The sequence below is a fragment of the Cololabis saira genome, chromosome 8, assembly GCF_033807715.1.
Source record: "Cololabis saira isolate AMF1-May2022 chromosome 8, fColSai1.1, whole genome shotgun sequence".
Classification (NCBI taxonomy): domain Eukaryota; kingdom Metazoa; phylum Chordata; class Actinopteri; order Beloniformes; family Belonidae; genus Cololabis; species Cololabis saira.
Genome location: NC_084594.1, coordinates 39,984,417 through 39,995,946, shown reverse-complemented (window position 1 = coordinate 39,995,946; position 11,530 = coordinate 39,984,417). Strand labels below are relative to the sequence as shown.

The 11,530-nt window shown below is 42.1% G+C and overlaps 1 protein-coding gene across 1 annotated transcript; it reads right to left on the bottom strand.

The window, feature by feature from the left end:
- Positions 1 to 1,505: 1,505 nt before the first annotated feature.
- LOC133449554 (high choriolytic enzyme 2-like) lies at positions 1,506 to 2,327 on the bottom strand. Its single transcript, XM_061728717.1, has one exon. It carries the CDS (start codon positions 2,301 to 2,303, stop codon positions 1,506 to 1,508), a length of 798 nt encoding a protein of 265 aa, XP_061584701.1. The 5' UTR covers positions 2,304 to 2,327.
- Positions 2,328 to 11,530: the final 9,203 nt, after the last annotated feature.

Genomic DNA, 11,530 nt, shown 5'->3' with positions numbered 1-11,530 from the left:
ACCGCGGCTGGCCACTGGAAAAAATCGGCGTGCCTGCTGAGCGCGAGACTGGGGGCCTGGTGCATACCCATATTTGCAGCAACAAATCATTAACAATTACATCACACTTAATTGAAAGGCCGTTTATTTAAAATAATGTAACATAATGTAACATTGGGAAATTTTCTGATACTTCCCGTAGCCTACATGGCAATTCTCACTTTCCTGCATTCACATAGGGTGAATAAGTTCACCAGTCATTATTTATTTGCAAGCCTTTAATTGTCAGCGTTCAGACAGCCTTGGCCCATGTATCTATCAAAAAGAACATGGACCAGTCTTAAATCTTGACAAATGTTTTTATTAGGCCTACTTAAAAGTATGGACTACCTATTCAAGTTTTTGGCTTTTGATATGCAGACATTAAATGGTTCAAACTTTGGCTCATAAGCCACCAGCAGCATAGGCTCATAGCCATAGCCCTTAAAATCATAGCATGAATGACTTTCACCTTCCCACATATGTAATAATTTCCGGCAAATGTAATAGTTATTACATTTGCAGAAAATTCAGTATTACGTTTGCAGTAGGCAAATTTTATTACGTTTGTGGGGAATTTATTACATTTGTGGGATTATTACATTCAAAGCTGCAGATGTGGGCTGTTATTACGTTTGCGGGTGTAACAAGGATAATGCAATCATTCTGGTCGATTCTGTTTTTATTTACTTTCATAGCGGCCGTGTTTATCCATCCTCTTTCTACACACCAACTAGACATAAGCTTCCAGATCAAGAAGTGAATCATTCCTGCATAATATTCAGAAGTTTGAAGACATTTCTTTATTTTCTTGCCTGTCTCTTATCCACTGAAGCCCCTCAGTGCTTCTCTTAAACACACTTCAGCATCTGTATGTTGCTCTTTGCACTTGTCCTGCTTTTTCTTGTTTTTCTAATAACTAACCTGACTGAATTACTTTCTTTCGTAGACCTTCATCCTCCTGGATATATTTCAGTCTAGTCTAGGTTTCGTGTGTGACCAACTCTTGCATGAGGCTGCAGAAGTGATGCAGTATCCTGGATGAAGGTCTTCAGAGTAAATAGCTCACAGTACTCCCCTTTCCCTGTCCCAACATATCCTGTAAAAGAAATAATGAAAAGCCTACTGAACAATACTTATACTTAGTTTATTTGGTAGTATTTCAATGCATTGGGGAGCTGTTGAACAGAATAGTCAGAGTAGCATTAAAATTAGATCCGCCCCTGGTTCATTAAGATACCACTTGCAGGTTACTTCAGATCAAAAATCAAGTCTCCGTTTGCAGAGACTTTTTTAAGTTTTTCACTTTTCTTGTAAAAAACCCTATGATTGAAAAGTAGAAGAAAATCTGAATACACTTCTGCAGAAAAAAAGTAGAAGAACAGCTAGCCCATTTTGCATTGCTTTTATTTCAAATATTTTGGTCATGCGGGATCACATCCTGTTATCTGAGCATTTCATACATCATTATTCATCTGACAGTGTTGCTAACAGCCGTAGAGCATGTTGATCCTGCTGATGTCCCAGCGGGACAGACCGTTCCTCTGGCCGATCCGGGCGTTGGGGTTTCCAATGGGGGTGATGGTCTCCCTCCCCCGGCCCACGGAGAAGGCGAATCTTCCATAGTGCATGATGGAGGAGTAATCGTAGGGCGTGTTCAGGTTGTTGGTGTCGTGCTTGTGGAAGTTGTAGGCGCTCTTCTGGATGATGTTCTGCCAGTTGATCCTGACGTAGCGGTCGCGGTCGCTCCTGGTCTGCTCGTGCTGGAAGCCCAGAGCGTGGTTGAGCTCGTGCTGGACGATGCCACCGTAGATGCAGCCCGCCCTGTTGAGAGAGAGCTCCTGCCGGCCTCCCTGTCTGCCCAGGGCGGAGTAGCATCCGCCTTTGTTCACAATGCTGATGTAGTCGTTCTCGTTCCTGCGAGGGGTGAAGCGGACGCAGGTGCGGCCGAAGGCCCTCATGGCGCCCTCGATCGTCTGCCTCTCGTACCCGGAGAACTGAGAACTTATCGTGTAGGCGATCACCACTTTGCCATTGGAGGCTTTTTTCCACAGACAGCTGTTGTACCAGCACTTCATGGCGTTTCTGGTAACGGGAGCCACCAGGTCTCCTTCCAGCAGGAACTCCTCTGTGGCGTTATTGGTGGTCAGAATCTGGGTGGTCATATCCACTTCCGTTTCTTCATCTTCTGCCATCTCTGCGTCTTGACCTTCATCCTCCTGGAAAGGTTGAGCCTGAGAGAGGCCGAGCAGGAGCAGCAGGAGCAGGCTGGCAGAGGGACTCATCTTCAGGTGTGGAGAGACTCCTTGGAGCTTGATGTCTGCTCAGTCCGGTCCAGGGTCTTTATACGCTCCTGCACAGGTGTGTCTGCAGCAGGATTATGGGTGGGGGGCTACACTGTTAGGCCTAATGTCAACCTCTGCAGGGAGGACTCTGCAGACAAACCTACTCGTCAAACACGGTTTCTTATAACTATTGATTAAATGGATAAAGTCAGCTTAACAAGCGATATTTCCTTCATCTGAACACTTTGTAAACTTTTCAACCAGTGAAATGTTTTCTGGCAAATTAACCTCCAATACACCAATTTATATTTGCATTTTCAGAAATCTGCTCTACTTATATTTGTTTTACTTTTCTTCAGTTATTCTACAAACACAAGAAACAGGATCATGAAACTTACAACACTGTTACACCCAGATGGAGGTGATATGTACAGCAGGCCTTCCTGTTAAATACTAACATAAACATGTTTAGTCTGAATGCTGCTGTTTACGTGAACGCTCAACCCAACTACAACTGAGGCACTAACGGCATTAGTTTGAAATGTATTAGATTTATTTTAATTCATTTATCTAAAGATTTAATTGGATATTTTAAAGAATCATATTTTTATTTCATGTATATCGGCATCTCTGATTAAATATATAACTTATGATTATACAGTAATTTAAATTGCCCCATATTCAAAAGCTGACAACATCTCCTGAGGTCTTAATAAAACACATTTGAGGATAAAAGTTTGCATCCTTCTAACGGACGCACACTTCCTCTTTTCCCAGTTAAACATTAAAGTTAAGGAAACGTTTTGCTTTTTTCTGTAAGATGTTCTGAGAGAACCTTTTAAAGAGAATTTCTCTTTTTACATCTTTTTCAAAGTCAAAGGTTTCATGCAGGAGACTTGGTTAGTGTTAGTGACTTGGTTTTCCCGCTCGAGACATTGACCTGCAAAGGAATCGCCAGACTCACTGAAAACTCCCAGAAGGAAAATGTGCCATGAAAGTTATAATTTCCCGATTAATCTCCACGTACCAACTGTTAATAAACTGTATCAGGATCTGGGTGAAATTATATTGTAATAATCCCTGGGAGATACGGCTCAAAATGACACCATAACATTAAAATCACAAATTGGAGGCTCTGTGTTCAGAAAATAATTACAAGGGCCGGATGGTGGTGAAACATAATCTGAGCAGGACACTGGAACAAAATAACACCTGTTCTCAACCGCTTCCACCATTTTTTACAGTAAAACCTGAACGAAGAGTCCACAAAAGACCAACACCTCCTGACTTTAATCTCTGTGGACCACGGATCCCTGACTCCTCTGGAAACGTCTTTATTCTGATTCCAGGATTGACGATCGTGTGTCAGATCTGTGTGTTTGCAGTGTTCATAGAAAACCATCAGAGGGAGCCAACATCAAACTTTTAAAAGAACATTTTCCTGCTTGAAGCGTGTCTGCCAAAATAAACATTCATGTCCAAAACATCAGCTGTCAGGTCACTATTCTTGTTGGGTATGAGTTATTTCATGTCCCTCTGAAAAGATGAGAAGCTTTTAGAGGTAGTAATGTGTGCTTTTCCTCGTCAGTGTTTCAGATCAGTATGCTCTTGATTTGCAGCTTGATAATTACATTTATTTTACAACATTATCTGCTGATGTGTCGGACACAGAAAGAGTGAGCTTTCTCAGGACAAATTATTCTGTTTCACTTCATCTTCTAATGTTGATTCTGTAAAAGGACATTTCATCATTTTTAAAATGTGAGATTTTATTAGTTAAAACAACAATTTACCTGTAGTAAGTGCTACATGTCTCATGATGTAAATCCTTTAGATTATAGTGTAATAATCCTGGGAGATACGACTCAAAATGACACCATAACATTAAAATCACAAATCGGAGGCTCAGTGGACTGATCTGTGTTCATTTTTCATGTGTTTCATCAGACAAAACACTTTTAATGACGTTTGTCCTGAACCATTAAGCACTTTTGTAGAAGGATAATGTGATCATTGTGGTTGATTCTGTTCTACTTTCATAGTGGCCGTGTTTATCCATCCTCTTCTACACACCAACTAGACATAAGCTTCCAGATCAAGAAGTGAATCATTCCTGCACAATATTCAGAAGTTTGCAGACATTTCTTTATTTTCTTTCCTGTCTCTTATCCACTGAAGCCCCTCAGTGCTTCTCTTAAACACACTTCAGCATCTGTATGTTGCTCTCTGCACTTGTCCTGCTTTTTCTTGCATCTTGCAGCTGAAGCTTCGTCACCAGATACAACGCTCAGAGCATCAGAAAACCCTCTGAAGGTGAAGTTCAGCTGCTCCGTTTCTTGTCTGTTGACTTGTTTTTCTCTGGGAGAGCTTTATTCTCCTCCTGCAGCTGAGGTGTTTTCACCAGAGATGCTCTGGAAAAGAGAGGATGAAGACGGGAACAAAAGAGATGTTGGGGAGAAGAGTTTGGAGAGGAGGAGGAGAGGAGGTGAAGTTGCTGAGCTACTGGTTCCCAGCAGCCTTCTCTCTGCTGGACCTTTGGAAAATCCGGCTGAACAAACTTTTCTTCTTCACCACCTTTTCTTTCTTTTTGTTTTCTCCTCTTTCCATTTCTTTAAGATGTTCTTCATCTTTTTCATTGATGTCATTCAATTCTTTCTGTACTTTTTCATCTCTTCTCTTCTCATCTGCCTTTTGTTTCTTGAAGATCTTTAAGAAACCTCTCTTCTTTTTCTCCTTTTTAACAATCTTCTCCTCCACCGGGATTCTCTTTCTCTTCTAATTGTGTCTCCAGCTGCAGTTTCTCATCCTCCTCTTCCAATTCTTTCTTCTGTGCTGCTTCATCTTCCTTTTCCTCCACATTTTCCACCTCTCTCTTGAGTCCTGCACAGTCTTTGTCTGGTTTTAGTTTGGTATCACAGATTTGTGTCTTTTCCATTTCCAGGTCCTTCCGACCCGTTTCCACTTATTTCTTGTTCTCCATTAAAGTCTTTATCTCTCCCTGCAGCTTCTTGTCATTCTGCAGGTTTACAGCATGTTCCTCTTCTTGTACCTTCATTTTCTTCATCTCAGCTTTCTCCACATCCATGTTGCACTGCAAGAGTTGCAGGTTTGTCCTCTTCTCCTCCAAATCAAGCATTGCTGCTTGCAACTCTTCCATCTCCATCTCATGTTTTTTCTTGCCCTCCATCAGTATCGGTTCTTCTCTTTGCAAGCTTTCTTTTTGCTCTTTAAGATTCCTCTTTTCCTTCTGGTTTTCTTGTTTTATTTCCTCAGTCTGTCTTTTGAGCTCTTCCAGGATCATTTTCTCATTTTCAACCTCGACCCCTGTTTCCTTGAACCGTTGCCTTTCCCTTGTCAGTTTGGTTAGAGCCTCCTTCAGCCGGAACCAGGATTTTTCCTGTTCCTGCTTCTGCTGGAGATGGATCTCCATCTTTTACTATTCCAGTTTTAGTTTTTTCTCTTGGAGGGCTTTATTCTCCTCCTACAGCTGCTGGAGTTGCTCTCTCAGTTCATCTCTGTTTGAGTCCAAGTTCTGGTTGATCAACATGATTCTTTACATTTCCTCTTCACGATCTACAAGTTCAAACTCCAGTTTGTTGTTGTAGTTGGTCAGGAAAGCATTTTCTCTTCTGCAGCCTTTGATCTCCATTTGGAGTTGGCCGAGATCATCTGAGACCTGGGACTGAGCTCCATCGCTGGGAGAGCCATTATTAAGTGACTCCTCATACATAGACAGCAGCGTCGGGGCCAGCTTGATATGAAACTTCCTATGAAATTCAACGCTGAACCCATAGGGCCCTGGAGCTTTATTGGTCTGCATTGCCTGGATCACCTGGACTATTTCCTCAGAGGTGAGCGGAGCATCCAGGTCCAAAGCGGAGGGGGGGTTAATCTCAGGGGCCTCAATACCATCCATAAATGCAGCCATCTTAGAAGTATCTAAGGGAAATTCAGTTTTATATAGCTTCAGTTGGTGGGCAAGCAAACGTCCTGATTTATCTCCCTGTTCATAATAGGTGCTACGTGATTTTAGTAAGGTCTGCTCTGCTTCACGAGTGGAGATCAGGTCAAATTCAGATTGTAAGTCAAGCCGTTTTTTAAATAAATCAAGGGAGGGGTTTGAGGAGTAGTCATGGTCCAGCTGAAGAATCTTAGAAGTGAGCTCCTGAAGCCTAGCTTTGTGCTCTTTATTAGAGTGAGCTGAAAAGGAGATGATTTGCCCTCTTAGATACGCTTTCAGCGTTTCCCACAGTAGGGAGAAGGAGGTGGAATCATTCTGGTTAAGAGCGAGGAAATCATCAATAGAGTTAGAAATAAATTTGCAGAATTTTTTGTCCGATAGGAGGAGGGGATTAAATCTCCAAAGTGGCGGGGCTTTAATGTGGGAAGAAAATGTAATATCTAGGAGCAGGGGGGCGTGGTCCGAAATAACAATACTTAAATAGTCAGTGGAGCTAACGCTGGGAAGTAAAGAACGATCTATAAAAAAATAATCAATTCTGGAGTACAAGTGATGCACATCAGAGAAGAAAGAAAATGTTTTGGACGGGGGATTTTTGAATCTCCAAGGATCCACAAGGCCACACTGTGACATAAATTCAGAAAAAGATTTAGACATATTGGATTGGGAGATGGTGCGAGTGCTAGAGCGGTCTAGAGCAGGGTTAATAACACAGTTTAGGTCGCCTCCAAAAATAGGCAGATGTGAATTTAAAAAGGGAAGCTTACCAAGTAATGTCTGAGCAAAATTAACATCATCGGAGTTGGGGGCATAGATGTTGACGAGCAGCACCGGAGTCTGGAACAGGATACCCACTACGATAATGTACCGGACATTTTTATCCGCAATGACTTTAGAGGTGGAGAATTGAACATTGTTTCGGATAAGAACTGCCACACCTCTGGCCTTTGAATTGAAGTCAGAGTGGAAGATCTGGTCGAATCGGGAAGACTGTAACCTGCGGTGATCACTGTTTTTTAGGTGAGTCTCCTGCAGAAAGACAATATCAGAATTTAAGCGCTTGAGATGTGTAAAAACCCTGGACCTCTTGATTGGGTTGCCCATGCCCTTGATATTCCATGACAAGAATCTAACAGATGTACCTGTACCTGAAGAGCTGCGGTTAGAGTTACTGCTAGCCATCAAAATGTATTAAACAGTACTGATAGAACACATATTTAGAGCCAGCATAAGGTTTCACCCTTCCATCCCCACGCACACACACAAACACACACAAACACAATCACACATACACCCAGACCCCACTCGTTTTACCCAAACTCACCCTCGGGGTCCACAGGTGAATCCACCGAGGAGGGGGAGGGCCCGGAGCGGGGAGGGGAATCAGACGAGAGCGGGGCCTGGGGTCCCGGCTTCGATGAACGCAGTTTAGTGGCTTTACCTGCCATTGTAAACTCCCAGCGAAGTAGAAAACCAAACACAGCCTTTCTCCGGTTGGTAAAAAAAGTTTTAAGCACAACAAGCGCAGATAAAAATACTATGAAATGCAGGGTCTGCAGGAGCTTCCGTACCTACGTCCTACTCCATCACTAGCTCAGCCGGAAGTCCGCCACGGTAACGCTTTTGAAAGAGAAAACTAATGCGCGTAGTCGCAGGATGGAGACGAACATTTTATCTATAACACACCTGGGTGCACATTACGGTTCGGGCCGTATTAACTGCTTAAGGAATGGTATAAATTGCGCCAAAATTACGCGGTTTGTTCAAAATGGCCAACTTCCTGTTCGGTTTCGGCCATGGCGCCAAAAGACTTTTCTTTAAGTTGCAACATGATACAGGTGTGTACCGATTTTCGTTCATGTACGTCAAAATGTATTACTTCTGGACAGAGTGGTACTGCTGCTGACTACTCTTTCTTAATTCATTGCTTTCTTACTTCATTGGGTTTATTAACACAAATAATGGAGATGCCGGGGATTGACCCGGGGCCTCCCGCGCGGGCGGCGGGGATTCTTTAGCTAAACGGCCCTAAACGGATTCCCATTCATTCTCTATGGTAGTGCTAAACCACTACCGATGTGATATATTTCCGGCCGCTATGAGGCGGTGGCGCTGTTTACACCTTTCGCCGTTCCTCTACTTGTTTTTTACACCTGAGAATCTCCATTCACTCTGCTCGGACTTCCTCGGAGACCAGTCGTATCAACAGACAACGACATTCCGACTCTCCAAACGAGTTTATCAAAAGGTAAGAGACTTTTTTCTTGTTTTAAATATGACCCTACAGGATGCATTTACTGTCATGTCACCGGGTTTGTGTTGCGTGCTCATTCAAGCTCTCAACCAGCTACACTACATGAACATGAACTTTTTCTACTCTTATCTGATTTGTATTGATGTTGACAGGTCGTCAGAGGTGGTAGAGTAGCCAAAAATTGTACTCAAGTAAAAGTATTGTTACTATAGAACAATTTTACTCTAGTAAAAGTAAAAAGTAGTCATCCAAATAATTACTTGAGCAAGAGTAAACGTGTTTGGTAAAAACTACTCAAGTACTGAGTAACTGCTGAGTAACATCTGATTTATTTGTCACATAACATGAATGTAATCAAAAAATAATCTGCAAATTCATGTAGTTTAAACAAAAATATATTAAATCTTTACAAAAGTAACAATAACAAATTAAGGTACAAATATATCCTTTAGATATATTGAAATATTGCCCTTGCACTTTTTTAAAGCACTGTTATAGGCAGTTATATGATGATGATGTGTATTTGTACTGTGAAGCACTCCGTGTATTTGTACTGTGAAGAGTGTATACATGTTACTTACTGTATATAATATTTAGATTGTACTCAGAGGTGGGTAGAGTAGCCAATAATTGGACTCAAGTAAGCGTATTGTTATTTTAGAACAATATTACTCAAGTAAAAGTAAAAAGTATTTTACATTAATGGGTAAGTAAACATAATGCTCTGTGTATAAAGTTTTGTGTATAATTTAAGAACATGATCAACTGAGGATCTCTTACTGCTTAATTGTGTTACAGAAATATCACGCGCCCTGCCACTGAGGTCATTTCCTGCTGGTGCCCGCGTCGGTCCCATAAAGACAGGTGGCCGTGTGTTTGTGTCGGCCTTCGCACGCTGGACCTCTCCCATGAAAGCTGCAATCGATGGTCTGTTGCAGAAGCATCGCGGAGAGAAGGATATGCTGAAGCGTGTGGATCAGGAATATGCAGAAATGGTCCATCAGTCTGCCTCTGATCCCAACAGCTTGCTGCATCCAACAACCAGGGTTCACATATCACGCTATGTGAAGCATCTGGCAAAACTGCTCAATACACGTTCTTCTCTGAACACAAGCCAGGAGAAACTGGTGCAGACGCAGCAGCTGTGGCACGCTTTGTCAGAGGGGAGTGAAACAGTCAGTGTTCCACTGGTCACCCTGCAGCCGGCTGTTTTTAATCCAGGTGCGCCCGCCCTGTCCACACCACTCACACAAGACTCTATTGAGAATATTGTGGAGAGCATCTTGGAGAGGCAGCAGAAACACCAACAGCAGCAGCAACCTGAGCAGAAGAAAAGGCAGACGAAGACCTGTATCGCCTGTGGTCAGCCTAAATCCCAATATCTGACAGATGGATCATCGGTGCACTTCTTCCAACAGGGGCCTGTGCGGTACTTCTACTGCTCAAAGAAGGTGCACCAGACCTATGCTGCTGATGGACTCTCTGATCCCAAAATGCCCTTTGAAGAATTTAAGACTGAATTCTTTCAAAGAGAGCTGAATGCCACTGCATTACGCACACAGGGGAACAGAGAGAAGAGGAAAATCCCAGACCAGGAGAAACAGGCCGTCTCTGCCGATTCTGCCACCTGGAGCTGAAACAGGGACCAAACAGCCCACACACACACACACACACTTGCTTCCCTGGCGTGACAGGGAAATATATCTACTGCCCGTCCAAAGTCTTCTCTCTGTACAGGGAGAAGGGCATGGCCAAGGAGATGACCTGGAGAGACTTTCAGGCTTCTCCTTTTTATGAGGCAGAGAAACAAAGATGGGTGGAGGGGAAAAAAAAATGGACTGTACACACTTGTACATAGTCTTTGTTATTGTTATGTATAATTATTTGTTCATCTGTTTTGTTTTGTCCTTTTCATTTTGTTCATATGCTTGAAATAAATATTTATATGAACCTTTATTGAAAGGATATCCTCTTGAGTTGTCTCAACTCATTTTAGAGAGGGTCCTTGTAAAAAGTTACAGGTACATCACAGAACAAAACAGTTGGGCATGTGTAACCCGAGTGTTCTTACATGTGGTGTAATTATATAAAAACAATATGTAGAGTGCTGTGTATTTTATTTTATGTTATGTCACTTCCTTTTCTGTTCCTTAAATAGGGCTGTCTTCCGCTCTCTCTGTCCAGCGACTCTTGTAAATAAATCCGGTCGGCGGTGATCCACGACCAAATGGAGCTGTTGTCCTATCCTTTACTGAACGAAATATAACACAACTGTAACGTATACGGTATGGGAATCAGTAGTTTGACTGCTATCAGAAGTAGGTGGTTTATGAGAAGGAATTATATTGAACATAAAGAACCTCAGACAATGTAAATATGCTTGAACCAATGTTATTATTAAATAAACCAAAATAAAATAAATAGCAACAGTTGAGAAAAAAAAAATCAAAAAGCCCAAAGTGACTTAATCAGTCACTGGTTGTAGTTCAAAGTTCAGAGTTCAAAGTTCAGAGTTCCCTGGGTTTAGCTCGCCATCGTGATAGTTGGAGTGGTGATGGAGGGGCTGTGTGGGTTATGGAGCTGAGGGCCTACCGTCCTGGTAGGTACGCACACTGGCACATGTTCTCCGGGCTAGCTTAGCTCCCTGGACTTAGCTCTCTGGGCTTGGCTCGCCATTGTGTTTTGAGTCATCCACAATCATGCAGGTCTGACAAGAAACCTGGCCTGAACACAAAAAAGGCAAATAATAAATAAAGATATTTCCAAAACAATAATTTCAAATCAGTCGTTCTATAAAATCATACAAATCAAACAATGGTTTTTGCAAATCAAAATAGTCTTCAAAACCACAATCAAAATAACCAAAATCAAACAAAACATTTCAAAACAGAGTAACTCACCAATTCTCTATAGCTCATCAGCTCATCAGTAATATCAGCGGGTCCTTGCAAGTAAATGGAGTCTAAAATGTGAATATTTCATAGTTAGGATTTTTAGTTGAAATGATTAAAT